Raw genomic sequence first — 26,169 nt, 5'->3', positions numbered from 1 at the left:
GTATCGCACTTGCCTGGCATGCATGCGGCCCGAGTTCAATCCTCAGCACCACATACAAACAAAGATGTTGTGTCCGCCGAAAACTAAAAAATAAATAAAAAATAAAATAATGATCACTTAGTCTGCTATATGGAGAAAAGACTAAGAAAACAACAGGGCAGATTAGTATAATATGATAGTAATTCTGATGGGAGAAGACAGAAACTTGGACCGTGAATACTAGTGGTAGAAAGGGTGATCTATAAGACTTTGTGGATGTATTTGGAAGGAGGAGCTGATATCTTACACATACAGATTGGATGATAGAAGAGAATGAAAGAAGTGCAGGATGAAGTTAAGGATTTTGTGCCTGAGCAGTTTAAAAGAGTGGAGCTGCCATTTACTGAATATAAAACCTGGGAAAGGATTAGGGACTTATTTATTTATTTATATTCTGATATTTATATTATATTGTTATTTACATTTTTTTTTTGTGGTGCTGGGAATAAAACTCAGAGCCTTGGGCATACTAGGCAAGAATTCTACCCCGACAGAATATTCCACCCAAATAAGGTAAGGGAGAGGGTTTCGAAAGGTGGAGTCTTGCTGTCAGCAGATTGATTGACATCTCAGCAAGTCACACCCATCTCAGGTGCTGTGTGTGATCACTGACAGAGTGAGAGGAAAGGCACTTATGTGTCACTCAGCACGCAACACTAGATGGCTCTTGACAAGTACTACTTCTGTTTTATCTATATCACCTTCTGTGTCTCCTTATCGCCTTTTTTTTTTTTTTTGGTACTGGGAAATTAACTCGGGGGCACTCGACCACTGAGCCACATCCCCAGCCCTATTTTGTATTTTATTAGAGACAGCATCTCACTAAGTTGCTTAGCACCTCACTAAATTGCTGAGTTTGGCTTGAACTCACTCTCCTCCTGCCTCCACCTCCCGAGCCACTGGGATTACAGACCTGCATACGTACCAGCACTCCTTTGTCATCTCTCATTCTCCAAATCTCCCATCCCCAGCCCTTCCTATTGATGCATCTTGCTCCATTTTTCTACTGCAGTGGTTCTGAAAGTATGGTCCCAGACCAGTAGCTGTCAGCAAGACCCAAGAACCTGTTAAAAATGCAGGTTCTTGGGCCTCATGCCAGACTCATCAAACAAAAATCCTGGGAGCAGGATCTGTAATCTTATTTTTTAACAAACTTCCATGTAATTCTAATTACATGCTCAAGTTTGAGAATGATCTGCCATAAAACCTGCTGTTATTCTGTGTGACTTTAGCATCTAACAATCATATGGATTATGCCATCCTGAAGTTCTTTCATCTTCTCAACTACAGTCACCTTTAACTTCATCCTACCTCCATACCCACTCTCAGGGAAATAACACTGAGAATCCTGTCACTGAAAGTCTTATGTCAACTTTTTTTTTTTTTTTAATTTTTTTATTGTTGGTTGTTCAAAACATTACATAGTTCTTGATATATCATATTTCACACTTTGATTCAAGTGGGTTATGAACTCCCATTTTTACCCCGTATACAAATTGCAGAATCACATCAGTTACACATCCATTGATTTACATATTGCCATACTAGTGTCTGTTGTTATGTCAACTTTTTGACTGTAACCGTTTGTCCTGGTTCTCTCAGCCTCTTTCTTGCACCCACACTACCAGTTTTGTCTACTTCTTGCCCTTCTTCATTCTCTTTTCAGGATGAGTCTTATCACAGATCATGTGAAGCATGATCTTTTGCCAGCCATTTGGCAGAATCTCATTCCCAGAAAATCTGCTTTATTCTACATCAGCACCTGGGAAATAAAATGCTGTTCCAGAAAAGTCACAAAACCAAAATTGGTGCTGCTGCAGGTTTATTCATCTTTTTAGAGAAGCCTACCTGCGTTAGCTTTCCATTGCTGTGATAAATACCTGAAATAAACAGTTTAAAAGAGGAAAAAAATTAATTTGGCTCATTATTTCAGAGGTTCAAATCATGGTCAGTTGGGTCTATCCTGGGCCTTCAGTGAGACACAACATTATGGCAGGGAGCTTGTGGTAGAGCAGAGCTGCCCATGGCCCCCAAGAAGCAGAGAAAAAGAGAGGCTGGAGTCCTGATAACCCCTTCAGGACACACCCAAATTGACTTGACTTCCTCCAATGAGGCCCCAGATCCTTAAGTTTCTACTACCTCCCTATAGCACCATTAACTGGAGACTAAACTAAATCTTCAATAAATAAACCATTAGGGAACTTTAAAAATGCAAACTGTGACACTTCCTAATCATCTTATTTAAAATTATAATCCTTCCCCACTGTCAGGATTCCCTGTCCTTTCTTATTTTCTTTTTCTCCATATCACCTTTCTCTATCTTATGGTGTTACATATTTTCATTATTTATTTGTTTATGGTTTACTTTCTCCCATGAGATTATAAGTTTCACAAAGATAAGGATTCCTCTCCCTAAATCTCAAGTGAACCTTCTTGCTTCCTACTTTACTGATAAAGAGGAAACCATCAGATAGGCCATATTTATCTCACCATTTTGTTCCTTTTATGCACACTTCGTTTACCTGTCCTTCAATTTCATTCTGAGATTTCCTTTGTTTTCCTTTCACCAACCTTTTCACATGTACTCTTTCAGCTTCTAAGTCTGAAGCTCTTGCCAAGTCTTTTCTACCCTCCAAAAGGAAAATTTCCTTTGCTGAATGACTTCTTAGTAAGATTTCTTTCTTTTCATTCCGGGCTAATCAAGAGTTGTCTGCTGGGCTGGGGATGTGGCTCAAGCGGTAGCGCGCTCGCCTGGCATGCGTGCGGCCCGGTTTCAATCCTCAGCACCACATACAAACAAATGTTGTGTCTGCCGAAAACTAAAAAAAAAATAAATATTAAAATTCTCTCTCTCTCTCTCTTTAAAAATAAAAAAAAGAGTTGTCTGTTGTTTTCTCTATTTTGATTCACTTCTTTGTATCATCATCATCATCATTTGATTCAGCTGAACAATGATAAGGTCAGGAATGGTTTTCTATTTGCCACACCCATTAGATGGATGTATATCAGTCCTTACTATTCTGGATTTCCCTTTGAGTATGATGTAAAGAGGGAATTGAACCCAGGGCCTTGTGCATGCAAGGCGAGCACTCTACCAACTGAGTTATATCCCCAGCCCACAAGAGGGAGTCTTTTTTGAAGTGAGACTTTCTTGACACCACATACTTCTGGTCTTTCTTATTTTCTTTGACTATTTTGCTTGAGTCTTTCAAATTTCTCTTCCTCCTCTCTTTCCTAACTATTGGGTGTTTCCTGGGGTTTTATCTCAACCCTTTGTTCTCGTTGATAAGGTCTTATTAGGTTATTTTATCCAAGGACCACTGCCTCCATTCTGCACTGACTTCTATGTTCAGACCCTAAAGCTTTAGATTTAATAAATATATACATGCAGATAACATATACTTTGAATTCAACAAGACCAACTTGAACATCTTAACCAGGCCTACCATTGTATTAGCTTAAAAAAATATATAGCTACCTCAACTTTAGTGAGATAACTTACTAAAATTCCCTAGTGGATAGCTTACTTTTAGTCCCAGTATCCAGGTAAAATCAACTTTAACTTTTTGTTCTATTTCCTTATGGAATTTTTCAATGCAAGTGGCCATTTTCTTAGATAATCATAGTATTGTCTTCACACTTAACAAAGTTAGCAATGCTTTTATTAACTCATCTAATACCTACTCCATGATTGAAATCCTGATTGTCTTAAAACTCATTTTAGTCTTGAATTTTTCCAAATCTGGTTTGTTTTAGCTTTTTTTTCTTTAATCAGTTATTTATTGATATATCTGAAAAGTTTTCAGTCAGTTAATGCTTCAGTTATATCTCTGCTTTTCTGATTATTTCAGTGGACAATATGCCAGTAGGACATTTTATCCAATTAGAAGCATAGATACAATCATGACTCAGAAATGGTAGGGAAGCCATAGTGGAAAAATACCTTCTAGAATTCAAAAAGAGCCAATAGTCAAGGCATGACTGCCATCTAGTGTGGACAAGACTCTTACACCTGAAACCTGATAGTTAACTAACAGAGTAATGGCAGGACATTGTCATGTCTTACAAGTTAGGCATGTTTTGATAAAACTAAAGGAAAGATTAGTGTCATCAGTGAAAGACCTACTGTTTCTTTTTCTGGGACCTTTCTGGAACCTGTACATTTTTCATATGAGAAATACTATTGGGTATGCTATTTTTGTGTTTTTCATTACACAGTGTGTAAATTATTGTGGTTACCTAGTTCACTGTGGTACTAGGCAGAAATTTTTTAAAAAATTTAATAAAGATACAAAGAAATTGTTAAGCAATGATAAAAAAAGGAAGGGGGCGGGAGAAATAGTATTGGTACTCATCATGTCCCAGGCACCACTCTAGTAAAAGTCTGCACTATTCTGTGAAAAGAGTTGAATAATAAGCAAGAGAAAACAAGTAAAATATATGTCCTATCAGGTAGTTTCTTTGTGTATGTAGTGCTAGGGATGGAACTTAGGGCCTTGTGCATGCTAAATGTGTGTTCTACCATTGAGCTATAACTCCAAACTATTCCCTTGGTCTCAGTAGATGGTGAGTTCCTGGAATCAGGCACTGTGTCTCCTTAGGTCTGGTAACCCTACCATGGAGATTGTGATAGGAGCCAAGCCTATCTTTATTGAGTAAATAAAGAAAAACTTCTGGGGTAACTGCTGGAACCATCTCACTCCCCCATGGATTGTTAGAACATATCCAGATTTAGGCTTTTGCAGCTGACCAGTGCAGCTTCATGAGCCCCACCCTAGCCTAAATCCATGGATTTGGTAGATTCAGGGCCTCTCTCCTTTAGAGTGTGCAGAGCAACATTCCATTGTACAGTGTCCCCCAAGGACACTCAAGCTGTCTGTCTTTCAGGAGCATTTTGCCACCCTAGTATCTTTCTGAGAAAATTCTTGGGAATATTTTCTCAATTATGGGAATGCACACTAAAAAATCTTTTTACTAAATTCTCTGCCTCAGCATATCCTGCTTTGTAGACCTTAATGTCTGAATAGCCATCTTATTCAAAATCAGATATCCCTTAAAATCTCTGTTTAGTTTCTTCTGAATGATTAGCGAAATGTGAAGGATGTTTGAGTTTATCCTTTTTTTTTTTTTCCCAACAGGTTCTCTAATTGAACAGCTGACTACAGAAAAATATGAATGCATGGTGTGCTGTGAATTGGTTCGTGTCACAGCCCCAGTGTGGAGTTGTCAGAGCTGTTATCATGTGTTTCATCTGAACTGCATAAAGAAATGGGCAAGGTCTCCAGCATCTCAAGCAGGTCAGTTATTTCTCTTTTCAGAGTAGTTATTCTCATCTCTTTGATATGTTCAGGTGGTAAGTCTAGCTTTAAAATATTGTTTAATTCCTCTTAAATATTTTGTCTACAGGGAGAGTATATTGATCACATTTTAGATGGCCAAAGTTAAGCTGTAAATCTTAAGTAAACTAACTAAATGTAACAATATTAAAATATTTAGGGTATAATAAAATTTGTTACTTTTATTGAAAATGGCAGCTTTTATCCAAGTAGCAACTATAGAAAGCTTTTCTTATATAGTTTGCCTTAGAAATTTATGCAGAGCAATGGTTTCATTTATACTCAAGATTTTGAAGTTGTTTTTGCCTTTCACAACCCTTCTTCATAGTATATTGTTGGCTAAGTATACTAATATGATTAGATAATGCATATGTTACTAATAATATGGTTTCTGAACTATGGACCTCTAATTCAAAACTCCTGGATTTTCTTGCATATACTCAGTTTATCCTATATTTTTCAAACCAAGATTCAGATTAATGTTGACATTAGAAATGATAGAACAAAACAAATGCCTACTTGATTTGTTATATCTGAAAGTTCTTTCAGTATTGTGAATTTCTTTCTTAAATGTTTGATATGCTTAACATTGAAATTTCTACCAGGATGTCAATATTGTGACTTTGGCAGTTTTTAGTTTGTTTGGTTTTTTGTTTTTTGGGGTTTTTGTGTGTGTGTGTGTACGCACGCGCTACTGGAGAACGAACCCAAGGCCTTGTACTTGCTACGCAAACCACTGAACTATAGCCCCTGTCCTAGATTTAAATTTTTTAAAATTACTTGTGCCTTTTTTGGGGTGGTAGTGCTGGGACAGAACATAGGACCCCATGCATGCCAAGCAGGTGTTCTGCTCCTGGGCTACACCCCCAGCCCTACTTGTGCTTTTGAAAGAAAATTTCTTTGTCATACTCATTTTTTTGGCAGATGGCCAGAGTGGTTGGAGGTGCCCCACCTGTCAGAATGTGTCTGCACATGTTCCTAATACCTATACTTGTTTCTGTGGTAAGTTTGCATACATTACAGAGTCTTTCACTTCATTTATTGTATCTCAGTGTGCTGTCTAGGAGAGGTAATCTGCTGGGCTTGTCTTAGAAGTTATTAGTAAGACTCTAAAGCTGTGAGACTCTATAAGGACCTTACTAATGTGGTTCATCTCCCAGCTAGAGTCATGAGCTTTTGTGCTCTTAGCAGGCTGTTCTGGAGATAGGCTTATGATGCCAATCAGGCTTATGTCACTTCAGAATTGTGGTCCAGGTCTCCTTGGTCTTAGCTTAAGACAAGAGCTGACCATCTGGCAGAAGCAGTATCAATATGTGCTCCCGCTCATAACCAACTGCGACAGCTTTAACATTCCAGATTTGAACAGCATGAGTAAAGAGCTAGTATTTTATATTTATTCAAAAATAAGTCATTTTTTCTTCATATAATAATTTTTTTATAAACCAGCCTTACAAACTCATATCTTTACATCTTCCTTCTTTTTGGGATATTCCTATTTTTTAATAGCTCAGTTTTCCTATGTATTAGAAATCCTATGTAATTATAATCCTGATGCCCATTCCTGCTACCAGCTTATTTCCATCTTATTCCTGACATGTCTTCCCCCCGCCCCTGATTTTTTTGGGGGGTGTGTGTGCTGAGGATTGAATCCAGGACCTTGTGCTATGTGAGGCAAGCATTCTACCAATTGAGCTATATCCCCAGCCCCTTCCTGCTGATTTGTAATGACTAACCTCTCCATATAGTCAATTTTTCAGATTTTGTTTCTTAACTATTTTATCTCCCTCCTTGAACCATGCATTTTTCCTCTTATCTCTGTTGTCTTGCTGGAACTATATTCAAAAGTCATCAGTTGACCCCCTTTGGGCAATATCAATGACTGATTTATAAATTCTTAATCTTTTGGACAGTACACACCCTTGACGTGTTTACCATATGACCAGCTCTTCTGTTTGTTTCTGCATGCTCTCATTTTTCTAACCAATTTACTCATATCACTCCTTTCCCATTACTTAACTAAAAGCTTTCACCAAGAGTCAATCATTGACCATCTACTATCTTCTCAATTCCTTGGTGAACTCACTGACGATCAAGAATGTTCTTCCTCCTCTTTAAATTCTCATCCACTGCCAGGCATGCTGGCACACACCTATAACTAAGCAGCTCAGGAGGCTGAGACAGGAGGATCGCAAGTTCAAAGCCAGCCTCAGCAACTTAGTGAGGCCCTAAGTTAGCGAGACTTTGTCTTAAAAAAATTTTAAAAAGGGCTAGGGATGTGGCTCAGTGTTTAAGTGCCCCTGGGTTTAATCCCTAGAACTAAAAATAGTTTTAAAAAATAAATTCTCATCCACTTGCTAATCAGGGTGTGATCCCCAATCCCCTCTTCCAGTAAATAGGAATCTATAATGAGTGCGATAGAAAGGAAAAGGTAAAAATTTTAAAGGTAAGCAGGAATGAACAGCAATAGGAAAGGGAAGAACTCAAACATAAAGTTTCATGCTTTTAGAAATGGTGATATCAGGGAAAAGGGTGGATCAAGAGAATCAGTAGGGACAATGAATTCAGGTTAGAAATACTGAGTTGGGTGAATGTGCAGAATATCTAGTAAAGAATGTCTAATAGGCAGGTAGGAATATATTCAAAAAAAGATAAAGACTTAGGATGAAAGTTGCAATTGAGAGGAGTAGGTAAGACCCTACTGGAAAAAAAGGATAAGGAATAAGGAAAGAGTATAATACAGAATCCTGGCAGGGAAAAGACAACTATCACTGTGACTCAGGCAGAAGTGGTGGAGGCATCAAAAGATGTTAGGGCCAAACTGGAGCACTATATTGGAACAAGAAAACACAGCTGCAGCTTTCCTGATACCCTGTCGTGAGATTTTAGCAGATAGTGAGACAAGAGCAGGAGTAGGAGGAGAGATAGGAGAGAGTAACTAAGGAAGAATTGACAAGACTTGGTGACTAATTACAATGTGGAAAGAAAAAGAGGAATTAATAATGACTAGTTTCTGAGTGTTACTCTGACATTGATGCTGTCATTGATCAAAATAAGGAACACTGAAGAGGGAGAGCCTTTTTTAAAAATTTTTTTAAGTTATATATAACAATAGAATCTATTTTGACATAATTATAAAAGCATAGAATATAATCTTGCTCTGATTCAGACTCCATTACCTCTCTTTTCCCTTCCTGAGGGAGAGGCTTTAGAAAGAAGATCTGAACTCTGGCTGTAGATAAGTCAGTTATATGTGACTGAAATCCCAAGCAGAGGTGTTCAGCAGGTGGCTAGACATGTGAGACTGAAATTGAAGATTCAAGGCAAGGCAGAAAATGTAGATTTGTGAATCACTTGGACTTTGCATTATTGAATCTCTCAATATGAATAAAATTTCTAAAAGAGACCATATATAGAGAAAAGGTGAGAGCATGGAGTGGAGCTGGCTGCCATTTCATGTCTAAATTACCCAAGTGAGGATGAATTCTTCAAGGACAAGGAGGAGTCTTGTAACTTGGATTTTGTTCTTCCCTGCCTCTGTTAAGTCTGAAGAAGATGCTCAGTAAAGATTTGATTATAAAATTATAATGCTTTTTATGCCTATTTTATAGCTTTAGAATAGGTGAGAATTTATGTCCTTTCCATCTTATGGCCTCATCCCCTTTTCCCCAATTCTCTTTCCTTATTTCTTTTATTTTCTACCTATTTATTTTTGTGGCACTGGGTATTGAGCCCAGGGCCTTACGCATGCAAGGCAGGTGCTATACCACTGAGTTACATAACCAGCCCACTAGCCCGCTTTTCCTGTTTCTTTCTAATCCTTACCATAGATTTTCTAGGAGCCCATTTACAGGATGTTTATCTAGTAGATATTTATCTGAGATTAAGTGTGCTCATTAATCAAATGAAAATAGCACTTTCATAAGTAAAAATGACTTTATTTCTGCCAGGCGCAGTGGCGCACACCTGCAATCACAACAACCCAGGAGGCTGAGGCAGGAGGATCACAAGTTCAAAGTCAGTATCAGCAGCTTAGTGAGACCATGTCTCAAAATAAAACATACAAAAGGACTGGGGATGTTGCTCAGTGGTTAAGCACCCCTGAGTTCAATCCCTGGTACCAAAAAACACCTTTTTCTCTTTCCTATGTAAGCTGGAATTTAAGATTCAGTGGAGCTTTTGATGAATAGCATTACATTTCTTTTTATTGTAGGATGTGAAATAATGAATTTGTTGAACTAATGAAAACCACACTTGAAGTTTCATGCTGTCTAGCTATTCTGTACTATTTCATTAAAGTTGAGAATATGGTTGAAATCTGTAGCATTGACTCTCTGATCTGATATATTTTAGGCAAAGTAAAGAATCCTGAATGGAGCAGAAATGAAATTCCACATAGTTGTGGTGAGGTTTGTAGAAAGAAACAGCCTGGCCAGGACTGCCCACATTCCTGTAACCTGTAAGTTGGAATACTAGACCTCTGGAGATTCCTGGTGTACGTGCCTTGCTATTAGCTATAAAGTACACATACCTGGTTAATATGTAATAGATCAGGGGAAGGGTGATATGGTACCATTTACTTAGCACTTACTGTGCACTGGGCATTCTACATAAGGTAATTTGTTCAATTTTTAACATAGCTCAGTGATGTGTAGATATGTGTCATCTCCACTTTACAGATGAGGTTTAGAAAGGCCAAGCCTCTTGCCCAACATCGCAATGTTAGGACATGGTAGAACTATAATTTTCAAAGCCAATGCTCCTTCCACAGCATTGCACCATTTCTAAAAAGACATGAGAATCAGATATTTTATCTCCTAGCAATATCTAATATCCAGGTCCAAGAGAGAATGCATATGACAGCCTTTGGTCTGAGGAAAGATAATTGCATAGCATCTTGTCTGACAGTAGTATTTTTATGATATAAATACTTTCTATACAATAAATAGCCAGGGTTAAGATGTACCAAATCAGCCTCTTTAAAAAAAAAAAAATTGGTCATAGAGAAAGAATTGATCAGTTTCAAATAAATGTCTGTGGACTGCTTTGACCCCAGACAAAGATTTAAATCTGCGTTTGAATCAAATATTTACATGACCTCAGACAAATTATTTCTCTAAGCCTGGATTTCTGCATTTGTAAAATAATAATGATTTGAATAATAGTACTTAACTCACAGGGTTCTGTGGAAAAATAAATAAATAAATGAGCCGGGTGGTATAGTGCACACCTGTAATCCCAGAGGCTCGGGAGGCTGAGGCAGGAGGGTTGCAAGTTCAAAGCCAGCCTCAGCAAAAGTTAAGCACTAAGCAACTCAGTGAGATCCTGTCTCTAAATAAAATACAAAATAGGGCTGGGGATGTAGATTGGTGGTTGAGTGCCCCTGAGTTCAATATCCCGCCCCCAAAAAAGTGATACAGATCAGATAGTCAACACCATGTCTGAAAGGAAGGATGCTCTAAAACACATTGTTTTGCAGCTTTGCAAATTCCACACTTGATTTGGAAATTGTCTTTTTATTGCAGTCAGGACCTCAAATGTTGATGAAACCCATTCCCCAACAGCACTTTCTTGATCTCAAAGAAAGTTTGAAGTTTCTCTTTTTTATCCTTATCAAGACTTCAAAGCCACAACTGACCCCTTTCTCTATTTGAGGTTGCATAGGTAGTAAAATTCCCTCAAACAATTGTTCTCAACCCTAGCTACATATTAAAATTACTTAGGGAACATTTTAAAACACAATTAACTCAGTCTCTATCTTCCAGCAATCGAATCAGAACCTATAAGGTTGGGTCCTGAACCTCTGTAGTTTTAAAAGCTCTCCAGGTAATTCCAGTATATAGTTAGCACTGTAAACCCTGCTGTAAAGGTTAAGAAACTTAGTTCAGCTTTTGGCAATATTTGAAATTACCACACCTGACCTGTGGTTTGTCTCATTAAAAGTTGATTAAATTCTTTTGCCTGACAGGGTTGTGACATACCATGTGAAATATTACTTTTGAATAAATTATACTCTTCTTTAAAGACATGCTTAAACTAAAGTTTCCTGTGGGTGCTATCAAAGTGGTCACTTTTGAAAACTAGGTGCTTATTCCTGGATTGTTACGAATGTTTAAACCTTATTTAAAAGGTACCAGAAAGATTGGAGATGTAGCTCAGTGGTAGAGTGCTTGCCTAACATTTGCAATGCCCTGGGTTCAATCTATAGCACCAAAACAAACAAACAAAAAAAAAAAACAGAGCTGGTGAGTCATGTATAAAACCAAAAATTCCAGCCAGACTACTTTGTAGGCACATCTGGTTTGTTTTGCACAAAATTCTGTTACCCATGCAATTAATTAGACTGGCCTCAGATTGGCTTTTAATTCTCAAAGGATTATACTTTAGCATCACTTAGAATGCCCTGTTTCACCAAAAATGTTATAGAAGTTCCCCAAATGTTGTAAGTAGTGGTATTTCTGAACCATTGTATAATTTACCAGGATATCTGCTTTGAAAAAGGCAATATTTATTTGAATGTACAAATTCCATTTTGCAATTTTTTCTGTTGGCCTCTATAATGTAGTTCCTATAAAAAAGCATTCTGTTCAGAGTTCTAATTCTGACCTGTAGTATATCACTAAGCTCAATCTTTTCCATGACCCCTGGTCCCTTCCTTCTCTCCCTTTTTTGCTTACCAGGGTCCACCCCCTTATAGCAATCTTTTTTTCATTCTTCCCATTGTTTGCCCACTGCCTAGTGATCATTTCAGTAGTTGATGAGAAAATGTCTATGCTTGTCATGGACCTAGTGGAGCTGAGCTCTGTCACATTGCTCAGATTGTCATCCTACCTGGCACCTGAAAGGCACAATTGTGTGTGTGTGTGTGTGTGTGTGTGTGTGTGTAGTACTGGGTATTGAATTCAGAAGCTTGTGCATGTTAGTCAAGTATTCTACTACTGAGGTATTTTTATCCCTACCCACTGCTGTAAATGGGCCAAGGCCATATTTGAAAATATCATCTTTGACTATCAGACCCAAATAAAACTAGTATTTTGACTTGGGCTTTACTTTTCCAGTTAAATGTTCTAAAACGATAATGCAGTTAATATTTTCTACATAAAAGTATGGTTGGTTTTCTTTAGGGAAATAACTTAGACATAATAGTAGGTTTATTTTTTGCCATGTTCACAATAGGACCCAGTTATATTGCTTTGTTTTGGTTTGGGCACAAAGTATGGTTTGTTCATTGAAGCCTTTGTTTTTCAGTCTCTGTCATCCTGGTCCCTGCCCACCCTGTCCTGCTTTTATGACTAAAACGTGCGAATGTGGACGTACCAGGTAAAGTTAGAATAGCACTGTTTCCACATCTGTGATTTACTTGTGAATTTCTAAAATAAAAATTAGTAAATATAATTAAATGGTAAGTGTAAAGAAAAAAAATCATCTCTTGGTATCCATAGACGATTGATTCTAGGACCCCCGAGGGTAAAAATCCACAAATGCTTAAGTCATTTTTATAAAGTGATGGGGTATTTGCATATAACTTATATACAATCTCCCATGTACTTTAAATCATCTCTGTATTATATTGCCTAAGACAATATAAATGCTGTAGAAATAGTTATTACACTATATTGTTTAAGAAATAATTACAAGAAAAAAGACCATACATGTTCAGTATAGACACAATTTTTTTTTAATATTTTTTATTTGCTCTTGGTTGAATCTGTGGATACAGAACTCACAAAGGGAGAACAGTAGTACTTTTTTATAAATAATAATTTCCTGTGATGCTCCTGATCCTGCTTTGAAATCTTATATAAGTAATTAAGAAATTGTATGCACAGTGAGATTGTAAGATTACCTATTCAGGTGAAATGCCAATGGGACAGGGATTTTTATTAACCTTTCTAATGGGTGACAGAACCAGGAATTGAACCCAGGCCTGCTAAGATCATGGACTCATCATTATTGCATTATTGCATCATGAATTCATCATTATTGCAAGGATCATTGATAACTGTGGAGTGTCTCTGAGGCCCAGGAAGATGTTAAAATGATTTCTGAACCTTGAAACAAGATGGGATCATGCAGATTTCAGTGATTTGCATTTGTAGTAGTGTGGCCTAAAAGACATGAGAGAGTTCTGAGTCAGAAGATCAAATCTGGGCTTAACTACTTACTGGCTATTGATTCTAAGAAAGTTGTTTGATCTCACTGAGACTCACTTTTCTCATTATAAAGTAGAAATAAGGGACTCGGGTTGTGGCTCAGTAGTAGAGCGCTCACCTAGCACATGCTAGGTGCTTGGTTCAATCCTCAACACCACATAAAAATAAAAAAATAAAGGTATTGTGTCCAACTATAACATATATATATATATTAGAAATAATAAATAGTTGAAGGGTTGAAATTAACCATGGTGCTAGGCACATGGTAGCATAATAGGCCAGTGGTAGCCATTATACTGAGCACTGCATTTTGATCATTTATGTACATAACAATGACTTTTGTTTTCTTTTTTGGTTTATGTTGTGTTTTATTTAACTGTAATCAAAATAAATGCATGGAACATGCGCATACATACCCACACAAATTCAATTTGAATTCAATAATGACTTTTTAAACAAAATATATATTTGAAATGGGAGGGGTAAAATTAAACTCTTCTTGCAGGAGAATAGACTAAACTATCATCTGGAAAGACACCTGAAGACAATATCTAAAAGCCATTAAGTCTTGCACATGCTAGGCGAGGGCTCTACTAAGCTACATCCCCAATCTGGGTGTTAATTAAAACAAAGTTAGAATTGGCTTATCCACCCTAAATCAAAATCTTGTCTATCATGTTTATATTTATATAAGTATTATATCAGAATGAAATGCCAGGGTGCTGGGCCCCATGAAAATGCCATTGTGCTTTAATTCTCAATACATCAAATCTGAGTACATTAGTATTATGTTTTCTTCGTACCCTATCTGTACGGTATTATGGGAGCCCCAAGCAGAGCTAGGATTAGAATTTGAATCTTCTCCCCTCTCATCCTGGAGCTCTTTCTACTCCTGCATGCTCCATCATGGAACTCAGATAAAATTACATAGAATGAGTTCTTAGGAATAACCTTTAATTCCTCACTGATTAGAAAATAGAGAGAAAAGAAGCCTGGGTAATAAGAAAGAAAAAGTGAAGAAGAAGAAGAGGGTAATAAAAGAAATAAGAACTGGAGGAAGGAGATATATAGAAAAGCCAAACACAGTGACACATGCTTGTAATTCCATCCCAGCTACTCAAGAGGCTAAAGCAGGAATATTACAAGTTTGAGACCAGCCTGGGCACTTAATGAGACTTGTCTCAGAATAAATTAAAAGGACTGATGTTGTAGCTCAGTGGTAGAGCCTAGCTTGTGCAAGGTCCTGGGTCAGTCCCTAGTACTACAAAAAAGAAATGAAAGAAGGGGGGAGGGAGGGAGGAAGGGAGAAAAAAGAACTGGGGCGACAGGGTCAATAAACAGGTTTAGTAGGTTTTGGGGGAGAGGTTTGGGCTTCAGTGTTAGTTTAACTGTATAGCAGGAACCTTTAGACTGATGTTGTCTTTGTTATCTACTACTGTCTTTGCAGGCACACAGTTCGCTGTGGTCAGGCTGTCTCAGTCCACTGTTCTAACCCATGTGAGAATATTTTGAATTGTAGGCAGCACCATTGTGCTGAGCTGTGCCATGGGGGTCAATGCCAGCCTTGCCGGATTATATTGAACCAGGGTAAGTGGTATGCACATCAGCTAGGAAAGCTTGTGATTTTTTTTCTGGAATTATATGGCATGTGAATTATATTGCAGTAAAACTGTGTTATAAAAAAGCAATGTGGAAGGAGGGTCAAGGGGAAGCAGAGAAAAACCAAATCCATAATGAAGTATCTATTTGCACTTTCAAGAATGTTTAAAATAAAAGACTAGTGATCAAATGTTGGCAAGTGTAGGTAACTAGAGTTTTCATGTATTGCTGGCAGATGTATAAAATGAGAAAACCACTTTGGGCAATTTCTTATAAAATTAAACCTGTAACCAGCCATCCCTTTTTGCTGTTTTCATAACTAAGTCACAAAAAGACTTGTATGGGATTATGGGAGTTGGGGGACAGGGGGTGTTGTTTTTTGCAGTATTAGGGATTGAATCCAGGGTCTTGCACTTGCTAGGCAAGGGCTCTACTAAGCTACATCCCCAGCTTAGTAGATCCCCATTAATATGTTTTTAATAAGAACCCCAAACTAGAAACAACAGCCAAATGTCCATTTATGGAAGAAGGAATGGATAAATTATGGTATTTTCTTCTTCTTCTTTTTTTTTTTTTTTTTTTGTTGTTGTTGTTGTTGTTGTTGCCTAGGCTATCCTTGAACTCCCAGGCTCAATCAACCCTACCTCAGCTTCCCCAGTAGCTAGGACTACTGATACAAGCCATAGTGCCCAGCTAAGGCCTTTTTAGTCTTGATGCAGTTTGGGGTTTTACTCAGGTCTTTTTTTTGTACAAATTTGTATCCTAGTTGAAGTCTTAAACCCAGTTGAAGTCTTTTTGTCTGCATTAAATAAGGAAATATTTTGGTCACACGTAAAGCTTATCTTCTGTAGTGCTAATTCTTTTCAGATTCCCTTCATTCAGCCTTATTTAGAGATGTGTTAAGCATTCCTTCTGGATGTTCATTCATGTGTTTTGAAAATGCTGAACAGATTACAACTGACAACAGAGTTCTTCCTCAGGACTGTTTTTGGCTCCCTAACACAACTTGTGACAACTTGTGCCCAAGTATAACAAAGCTTTTTAGTATTTTACTCAGGTCATTTTCTGATTGTCCAGGAGCTCCATTTTATTTTTATTGTCACAGTTTTCTGACCCTTAACTTTTTTTTTTCTTTTTTTTGAGAGAGAATTTTAATATTTATTTTTTAGTTTTCGGCGGACACAACATCTTTGTTTTTTTATGTGGTGCTGAGGATCGAACCCAGGCCACACGCATGCCAGGCGAGCGCACTACCGCTTGAGCCACATCCCCAGCTCCTGAATCTTAACTCTTTATTTACAGTTGTTTGTTCATTACCTCTGAAAAAAGTTTCTGTTCTGTTGGAGCATAAACTTAGCAAAGGAAACATTGCTCTCCGATACTCCTATTTGCCTAGGGTTTATTTACTAATTCATTGATTCCACAAATATTGTTTCCTACATCTATATTAAATTTTTGGGCTGGTGAATGAATGAATTTTAGAATGGGATTAAGTTGCACATTACTTAATTCAAGATGAAATGTATATTTTATCTAGATTATGTCTTCAGTGACTTGAGGCTTTCCTTTTCCCAGGTCTCAGTAGAAGTTTTTAGTTCTGTTTAGTATACAATTTTATTTTAGAAATGTTATTTCTAATGTTTTATTAGAAGCATTCTATTTTATTTCTTATTTCATATATATCAAAAATAAAAAGGACTGGGTATGTAGCTCAGTGGTAGAGTATACCTGGATTCAATTCATAGTACCATTGGGAGACAAAAGACTTGATGTTTTTATAATGTTACATTTATTCTGATAGATTTTGTGTACAGTAGGTATCTAAATTGCCCTTGGAAGAAGGAAAATATCATTAGATCTGCAGAATTTCAGTTTAGTTTCTACTATTCTGATCACCATTTATTATGAAGGATATACTTGCATAGGTTAATTTATAAGATAAATTTTCACTATAAAATAAAAGCATAAAGGGGCAGGAAAATTATGTATGTAAATTGATACATATTTATGTATCAGAAACATTTCTGCAAAGAGTATCAAATAGCTCAGTGATAGAACACTGGACTAGCATATGTGAAAGACCCTAGGTTGGATCCCTAAAAAGTCTTGAATTCTTTGAAATTTTTCACTCAGTGTATTCAAATTTAACAGAGAAATATATGGATTATTAAGGATCTAATACTATCGTGATAATTTTTTCTTTAAAAAAAATTGAAGTATCAGGGACCTTTTTTTCAAGCATTTTATGTAAAACCCAGAATATAAAGTATCATATCTATACTGTTTGTGTTGAGATGAGGATGGGTATCAACCCCTCTACCACTACTACTAGCTAAGCTCATCTATCTCCTATGACAGTACCCCATGGAGCTTCACAGTCTGGCTTTAGGGGCCAGATAGTCTTTAAATTTGAGAGTTGCTTCACTCTGATGTTGTTTTTAGGGTGTGCTACAGAGGCACTATGAGACTGACAGAGCCTAACGAAGCCTTTTTTAAACTTATTCCTGTATAAAGCTATTAGGTGGGACTTTGAGCTCCTGTACAAAGCACATTAATTTCTGAATCAGGCCTGATCAGCACTTATGAAAAACATTTTTTTGTTTTCTTGTAGATTATTTGAAATATTTTAAGAGCATCTATAGGTTATTAATCTGTTGTTTTTGAAATTGTGTCCTCAAGTATGCTACTGTGGCAGCACCTCCAGAGATGTGTTATGTGGAACAGACATAGGAAAGTCTGATGGATTTGGGGACTTTGGCTGTTTAAAGATATGTGGCAAGTAAGGTTTTACATTTTCTTCTATTAGAATAAAACTGAATTTTATGCAACAATTATGTAATAATCTGTTCTTTTTCTTAACAGGGACTTGAAATGTGGGAGCCATACCTGTTCTCAAGTGTGCCATCCTCAACCCTGCCAGCCTTGCCCACGGCTCCCCCATCTGGTGCGCTGTTGCCCTTGTGGCCAAACCCCTCTCAGCCAATTGCTAGAACTCGGAAGTAGCGGACGGAAAACATGCATGGACCCTGTTCCTTCATGTGGAAAAGTGTGTGGCAAGCCTCTGCCTTGTGGTTCCTCAGGTAACTAATTTGTATAAAGTTGTCATCTGGGTACAGTCAAATACAACTCTGATCCCAGCAACTTGGAAGACTGAGGCAGGAGGATCAAGAGTTTGAAGCCAGCCTGGGAAATTCAGCAAAACCCTGTCTCAAAAAATAAAAAGTATTGAGCATATAGCTCACTGGTAGAGTGCCCCTGGGTTCAGTCTCCAGTACCAAAAACAAAACATTTTTATTATGTGGCAGCAATGACATTTTAGCGAAGTAGTATTAAAAACCAGTTATCAGTGTTCTTTTAAATATTATTTTCAAATTTGTGTAGGTACTCTGTCTTTACACTTACATTTATCCAAGTGATCTCTCCAATTCAGGTATTTTTATTGTCAATTCTGGACAACTGATGAGATACTGATATGTACAATAAAATTTCAGCCTCTTAGACCATTCATAGAATGTCACTTTCTATAATAGCTAGTTACCCATGTAACTAAGGGTAAATTTAAATTATAACAATGTAATGTTCAGTTTGTAATATATATAGATACATATAACAATAGCATAAAAAGGGAGAAGAAGAATGAAGCTTTATAGGAGTAGAGCATCTGTATCTCACTGGAATTAAATCCAAAATAGATTCTGATGAGGTGATTATGATAAGATTTAGAGCAACCATTAAGAAAATAGCTCAAGCCAGGCAGAGTGGTGCACACCTGTATCTCAGCAACTCAAGAGGCTGAGGGAAGAGGGTTGCAAGATCGAGGCCAGCTTCAGCAACTTAGCAAGATCCTGTCTCAAAATAAAAAATAATATATTGGACAAATTAGTCCTAATTTTATCATCTCTAATTTCTATATGTTAAAGAGGTCACTAGTGTAAAAAGTAAACAAATAAAAAGAGCTGGCAATATAGCTCAGTGGTAAAGTGCCCATGGGCTTTAACACACACACACACACACACACACACACACACACTGGCCACCCAAAAAAAGATACAGTGAGGCTGACCATTAAAGGATGGAGATAGTACATTATGTAAACAGTAACCATAAGAAAGAGACTAAGGGGATATAATTTAGTGGTAGAACACTTGCTTAACATGCCTAAGGCCCTAGGTTCAACCCTTAGTACCTGCCACAGTCTGCCTGGGCACAAATGCTGCAGTCTGGCTGGGCACACAATCACGAGCCACCACACAGCTTGTAGATTCAAACAGCAACTCTTTATTCCCGAACTCACACCAGCCGTCTACAATCACATTCTGGGGAAATCCACGTTCTCTGCCCAAATCCACCTCCACTGGGCTTCTGTCTCCCAAAATATACTGTCTGAATCCCGTGAGAACTCAAGGGGAACTCAGGCAGCAGGATACGCCCTATTCCCAGGAGGAATAATCTTAAACCTTAAACCTGGAACCTAAACTGGGAACGCCCTAAACACGATTATCTTAAACCCGGAACACCCTAATCCGCCCTGGTCCTTGAGCAAGGTCACCTACATTCAATGTCACTGCAACATGGGGTACGCTGGCAAGGAAATTGTCATACCTACTTGGCTAATGGCTCCCAGCAAGTACCAATAAAAAAAAAAGAAAAGAAAGAAATAAGGGTTGGAGGGTACAGCTCATAGTTAGAGTATTTGCTTAGCATATTTGAGGCCCTGAGTTTAATCCCCAGCACTACAAAAAAAGAGAGACTCTGGGTGATCTCCAAGAGGTCCTTGAAAGAGGATTTGTTCAAAATCTTATTTAGTTCAGTTAATGCAGGCCACTCATTGCCAGATGTTCACAGTATTTAAATCGGTGAGATTATGGGTTATGGCTTCTGAGTTATCTCTGATTCATTCCCCAGATAACTTCTAGAGTGTTTCATTCATCCATGGCTACACTTTTAAGGGGATCTGAATCTAATCTGCAGACTTGGGGTTTAAGGGCTTAACAAGAGTCAGAACATTTTTTCCTTTCATGAAGTACTGTGGATGGAACCTAGGGGTGCTATACCACTTAACTAGATCACCAAGCCTTTTTATTTTTTTTAAGTTTATTTTCTTTTCCCAGCCCTTTCTATTTTGATTTTGAGACAGTGTCTCACTAAATTGTTGAGACTAGCCCCCAACTTGTGGTCCTCCTGCCTCAACCTCTGAGTGCTTGGGATTACAGGTGAGGACCCCCATGCCCAGCTGAAAAATCTATTCTTTGCTAGTGTGGTGGCGCACACCTGTAATCCCAGCAGTTCAGGAGACAAGCTGGAGGATCACGAGTTCAAAGCCAGTCTCAGAGTGAGGCCCTAAGCAACTCAGCAAGACCCTGTTTCTAAATAAAATATTTAAAAAGAACTGAGGGTTCTTTTTAAATATTTTATTTTAAAATAGGGTTTCTGGGGTTGTGGCTCAGTGGTACAGAGATCGCCTAACACATGCTAGGTGCTGGGTTTGATCCTCAGCACCACATAAAATAAATAAGTAAAATTAAGATATTGTGTCCAACCAGAACTAAAAAAAAAGTATTAAAAGGGGGGGTGGGGGGCACTGGGGATGTGGCCTTATGGTTAAACACCTCTGGGTTCAATCCCTGGTACACCTCTCCCCCACAAAAAAAAAGTTTAAAAAAAAAATTATTCTTTGACAGGCAAAGCAGCATGCATGTCAGAGTATATTCCAGTGACTTATGATAGACCCTGTCCTCCTCTGTAAAGACCCAACCTACCAGATGATGGGAAAATAAGGGAAGAAGCATTGACTACACCTTCCCTGGACTCTGAATGTGGAATTGCAGGAATAGAGATGGAAGACCAGTATCATTACTATATTTGGGAGTATGAAAATGAGTAAATGCAATTTTAATTCCAGCTCTTTTCGTTTTTATTAAAGATTTCATTCATACCTGTGAAAAGCTGTGCCATGAAGGAGACTGTGGCCCATGCTCTCGCACATCAGTTATTTCCTGCCGATGCTCTTTCAGAACAAAGGTAAATCCTAAACAATGCTAGAGTTGTTGTTGTTGTTGTTGTTTGATTTATTTTGTTTATTCTAATTAGCTATATATGACAGCAGAATGCAATTCAATTCATATTACACAAATACAGCACAGTTTTTCATGTCTTTGGTTGAACACTGGGGATGTGGCCTGATGGTTAAAAAAAGTTGTTATCAGTGCCTTTTAAAATGGTGATTATGGGCTGGGGTTGTGGCTCAGTGGCCGAGCACTTGCCTACACATATGAGGCACTGGGTTCGATCCTCAGCACCACATTAAAAAAAAATAAACAAAATAAAGATATTGTGTCCATGTATAACAAAAAAAAGTATGTATATATTAAAATGGTGATTATGGGGGCTGGGGCTGTAGCTCAGCAGCAGAGCACTTGCCTCGTATGCGTGAGGCACTGGGTTCAATCCTCAGTACCACATAAAAATAAATAAAGATATTGTGTCCACCTAAAATAAAAAATATATATATATATAAAGCAAATAAAATATAAAGGTATTGTGTCCATCTACAACTACAAAAAAATTAAAAACAAAAAAATTGTGATTATGGGAGGGGAGGAACCAAAATAACCTTGATTTTATTTGTTTCATACTATATACGAATCTTTAAATCCAGCCAATGTATACTGATACATACTATGACTAGGATAGGTGTGAGGGGATTGCAGAACTCAAGGCTTAAAGGCACATAGCTGTATTAGGTATAATTATGAAAAGAGGAACAATAGCACTGTCTCAAGGAGTTAGCCAACTAAGCCAGAAGTGGTGGCTCACACCTGTGATCCCAGCAGCTCTGGAGGCTGAGGCAGGAGGATCATAAGTTCAAAGCCAGTCTCAGCAACTGAGCAAGGCACTAAGCAACTCAGTGAGACCCTGTCTATAAATAAAATACAAAAAAAGGCTGGGATTTGGCTTAGTGGTTAAATGCCCCTGAGTTCAATCCCTGGTACCAAAAAAAAAAAAGGAATTAGCCAACTAAGAAGTTAGAGGAGCCAGATACGGTGGTGCACACCTATAATTGCACTCACTTGGGAGACTGGGGCAGGAGGATTGCAAGTTTGAGGCTAGCCTCAATAATTTAGCAATACTGTGTCTTATAGTAAAATTAAAAGGGGGTTTAGAGGGTGGAGGAGTAATTCATTGGTAAAGTGCCCTTGGCTTCAGACCTTTGTACCAAAAAAAGTTAGAGGGGACATAGTCCACAAGACTGTCCTCACTTCTAACCCACTTCAAGAATTTAGACAACTGCTAAAGTAGAACATTGACCACTCATTCCTGATATCAATTTCTGATGCAACTGCAAGTTCATTGATCCATAAGACCTCCTTCAAGGCTTTTAATTTGTTAGGATGACTCACTGAACTCACTGAAAACTACTATATTCATGGTTGTGGTTTTATTACAAGGAAAAGGATACAGATTAAAATCAGCCAAAGGTAGAAACCTGTAGGGTAGAGTCCAAGAAAGTACCATATGTGGAGCTTCTTTTCCCTCTTCCCTTGGAGTCAGAACAGTGTTACTTTCTCAGCATCAATGTATGATAGTATGCATGGAATATTGCCAACAAGGGAAGGTCACCCAAGCCTATGTGTTTAAGAGTTTTTATTGGGTCTCGTGGTTGATTACCTACATGGAAAGTCTTAGTCTCCAGTCTCTCCAGAAGTGACCCAAAGCTCCCAGCCTATTCAGTGTGGGCAGCCTACACCTACATCATATTATGAGACTCTCCAGTGACCTAAGGCCATAGGAAAATAATGACACTCCTGTTGAACATGGCATCCCATTAGGCTTAGAGATACCTCTCTTTGGGTAAGGGTAATTCTTTACTGTACTACCCTTGTATAAATTTCTACTTTCTTTCCAGGGTTGTTATAATTTGACTTTGTCTTATAAAAGGAGCATCTTAACATTTTGGAGTTAGACTCTAGTGCCCCTTTCTATGTCTGAAGAAGGAATCTTTCCTGTGGAAGACTTTTGGTGAAATACACTAAGTGATGATCTGTCCTGCTGTTTGATCTACTAGTCATTTCAGGGCATATTAGCAACTGTGCCAGTAGATCACAAGCTGGGGTGGAAACAATATTCTGAATAATTGGTTCTGTTTGTTAATACAGCCAAGGTCGGGGTAACAACTGACTTGCAAATGAGTCTGAGGATGTAGTCCACAAATTGGAAGCTACAGTTTAGTGTAGGTAATCTTTAGAATAAAAGGGGAGAAAAAAGATAAAAATAGTATATATTAGTATGACAAAAAAGCATGTGTGCCCTTTTTTTTTTCCTGAAAGAATTCACAGTATAAATTGAGAAGTATAGGTACTTTGAATGTCAATTGTAGGACCACTTTTGACTTTGTTAGTACCAGATTAAAATCTGTCCAAATTGGGGGTGTGGTAGAACTACTCAGTGGTAGAACATGTGCTTTAGTACACATGAGGCTCTGGGTTCAGTTCCTAACACACTCACACACAAAAAGGCTGTGAGATGCTGTAATTTAGTAATCATCAATTTAGTCATGCCCAGAGGTGCTCTTTGTAAACAAGGATTATAAGCAGAGTTGAGACATGTAAGCTAGAAATAGCTGCTGTTAATTTGCTTCTCTCTCTCCAACAAACCTACCCTTTGCTCTCTTGCTTCTCATTCACTCTCTAATGTCATGCCATCTACAGCAGTGAGTATGTTCTTGGAAAGATTTGTGTAAATTGAATTTTTGCAAATACATCTTTTCTGTAATTCCTGAAGAAACTCGCCATCAATATAATTCTGTTGAATCATTAAGGACAAGTTAACGTCACCTTAAAAAACTGATAATCATCATGAAACATCTTTTGGAATGGGATGGGCTTTTCCACAGAATTGAGTTTTCCAGATAAATAAAGCCTATTTTTTTTAAAGTTTCAAAATTGTTTTATTTTCATCATTTTGACAGGGAGTCTTTGAGAAATGTATGCTTATCCTAGTACTATTACTACTACTTTTTTTTTTTTAATATTTTGTTTTGGTTGTAATTGGACACAATACCTTTTTTAAATTTTTATGTGGTGCTGAGGATCGAACCCACTGCCCCAAATGTGCTAGGCGAGCTCTCTACCACTGAGTCATAACCCCAGCCCCTATCCTAGTACTTCTTAATAAAGAATGTTGTATTTAAGTTTTTACTGGTAATTCATTTGCATGGATTTAGGGAGCTCTGCCTTCCCCTGTGTCTTGAGGTCCTACTCCAGCATATAATTGCAGGAGCATTTACTTAAGTAGTTTCATGAGTTACTGTTGTTTTATATCTCTAGAGGGCATATGGGGAGCTTTTCATATCGTTGATTCCAGCCAGCCCTTTTTTTTTTTTTAATCTTAAATGTTTATTTTCTAACCAAGAACCTTCAATTTCTTAGACCTCTTCACATCTGTTAACAATTCTAATAGCTGCCTTTTTAAATCAGTCATTATTGTTAAGAAGGAACGTTTTTATTATTTTGCTTGTATCTTGAGTACATGACCATCTATAAGTTACATCAAAACCAAATTCCAATGTAGTTGCTGGGCAGCCAGCCAGGCTCATTTTACCCCAAGTAAAGTGCTCCCTATACAGCTTCACCATATGTTATATTCAGAATCATGTCTCTGCAAATTACATATGATAAATCCTTGGAGCCACTCAGATATAATTAAAACCACAGTAATAAAACTTTAAAGACCAAAGATGTACCATTTTCTACTTTGCTACAGTTCAGTAACATTGCGAGGAGTGCTCTTGAGGGTCTAGAGCTGTTTGCCCCTACTATAAATGGCACCAAACTATAACCTATTTTCAGTTCTATGTCTGCTCTTTGTATCTGCACCCTTGTCAGATGACAATTCCTCTTTGCTTTGCATACCTTTAGCAGCCCCTTTTTCATTCAGACTTTATAATTCCTAACCTGCTGTGAGTTTGGAGACCAGGGCACAATTATTAGAATTGTATTTGCATGAAAAGTCATTAAACAGGAGGTCCTGTTGTAAGTAAAGCACATTAATTTGTTGGCTATTGTGGTATACAACTGTTGTCTCCACTATTTAAGAGGCTGAGTGAGGCAAGAGGCTTGTAAGTTCTAAAGATGAAGCCCCATGCTTGTGTGAGTCCCTGGGTTCAGTCCCCCATGGGGCAGGGGAAAGTGCACATTAATGTAATTGGGCAAGTTCCACACTAGTGAAGTTGATAATAAATAAATGACTGTTATATTTGGCATTACACTAAAGAGTGTTGTTTACTTACTCCTAAAGTAGTTATTGTTTCTTTTTCTCTTCCTATAGGAGCTTCCATGTACCAGTCTCAAAAGTGAAGGTATGACTGGGAAGGGTCATGAAATAATTTACTGGGATGAAGATAATGCTTTGCATCTTAATAGGGGACTGAGTTATGTATTTGTCAAAATTCAGCAAAGATACACTTAAGATTAGTACATTAAATTGTATAACTTTTACCTCAAAAGGAAAAGAAATCACGAATTGCAGTTAATGAACTGCTAAAAATTTAGGCTAAGTATACTCATGTCTGCAGCATACTTTGAAATTTTTTTTCCAAATATTTATTTATTTATTTATTTATTTTTAATTTTTTTTTCCTAATCTTTATTTTTTTTTTAATTTTTTATTGTTGGTTGTTCAAAACATTACATAGTTCTTGATATATCATATTTCACTCTTTGATTCAAGTGGATTATGAACTCCCATTTTTACCCCATATACAGATTACAGAATCACACCAGTTACACATCCATTGATTTACATATTGCCATACTAGTGTCTGTTGTATTCTGCTGCCTTTCCTATCCTCTACTATCCCCCCTCCCCTCCCCTCCCCTCTTCTCTTCTCTCTCTACCCCCTCTACTGTCATTCATTTCTCCCCCTTGTATTATTTTTCCCTTTCCCCTCACTTCCTCTTGTATGTACTTTTATATAACCCTGAGGGTCTCCTTCCATTTCTATGCAATTTCCCTTCTCTCTCCCTTTCCCTCCCACCTCTCATCCC

The 26,169-nt window shown here is 37.6% G+C and overlaps 1 protein-coding gene across 3 annotated transcripts in view; it reads left to right on the top strand.

Moving 5' to 3' along the window:
- Window positions 1–26,169, top strand: part of Nfx1 (nuclear transcription factor, X-box binding 1) — a 73,823-nt gene that overhangs the window by 11,325 nt on the left and 36,329 nt on the right. For 2 of the 3 annotated variants that reach the window (XM_048783510.1, XM_015492449.2), the window contains exons 3-11: window positions 5,178–5,336; window positions 6,300–6,377; window positions 9,726–9,831; window positions 12,621–12,692; window positions 14,973–15,112; window positions 17,804–17,903; window positions 17,987–18,204; window positions 21,048–21,145; window positions 25,451–25,481. In XM_048783510.1, the coding sequence (XP_048639467.1) occupies window positions 5,178–5,336; window positions 6,300–6,377; window positions 9,726–9,831; window positions 12,621–12,692; window positions 14,973–15,112; window positions 17,804–17,903; window positions 17,987–18,204; window positions 21,048–21,145; window positions 25,451–25,481 (1,002 nt within the window). The remainder of the gene's footprint in view (window positions 1–5,177; window positions 5,337–6,299; window positions 6,378–9,725; window positions 9,832–12,620; window positions 12,693–14,972; window positions 15,113–17,803; window positions 17,904–17,986; window positions 18,205–21,047; window positions 21,146–25,450; window positions 25,482–26,169) is intronic. The other variant, XM_048783511.1, reaches the window with a different exon arrangement.

This window comes from Marmota marmota, unplaced genomic scaffold (assembly GCF_001458135.2).
Source record: "Marmota marmota marmota unplaced genomic scaffold, marMar, whole genome shotgun sequence".
Taxonomy (NCBI): domain Eukaryota; kingdom Metazoa; phylum Chordata; class Mammalia; order Rodentia; family Sciuridae; genus Marmota; species Marmota marmota.
This window is presented reverse-complemented; position numbering and strand designations above follow the sequence as displayed.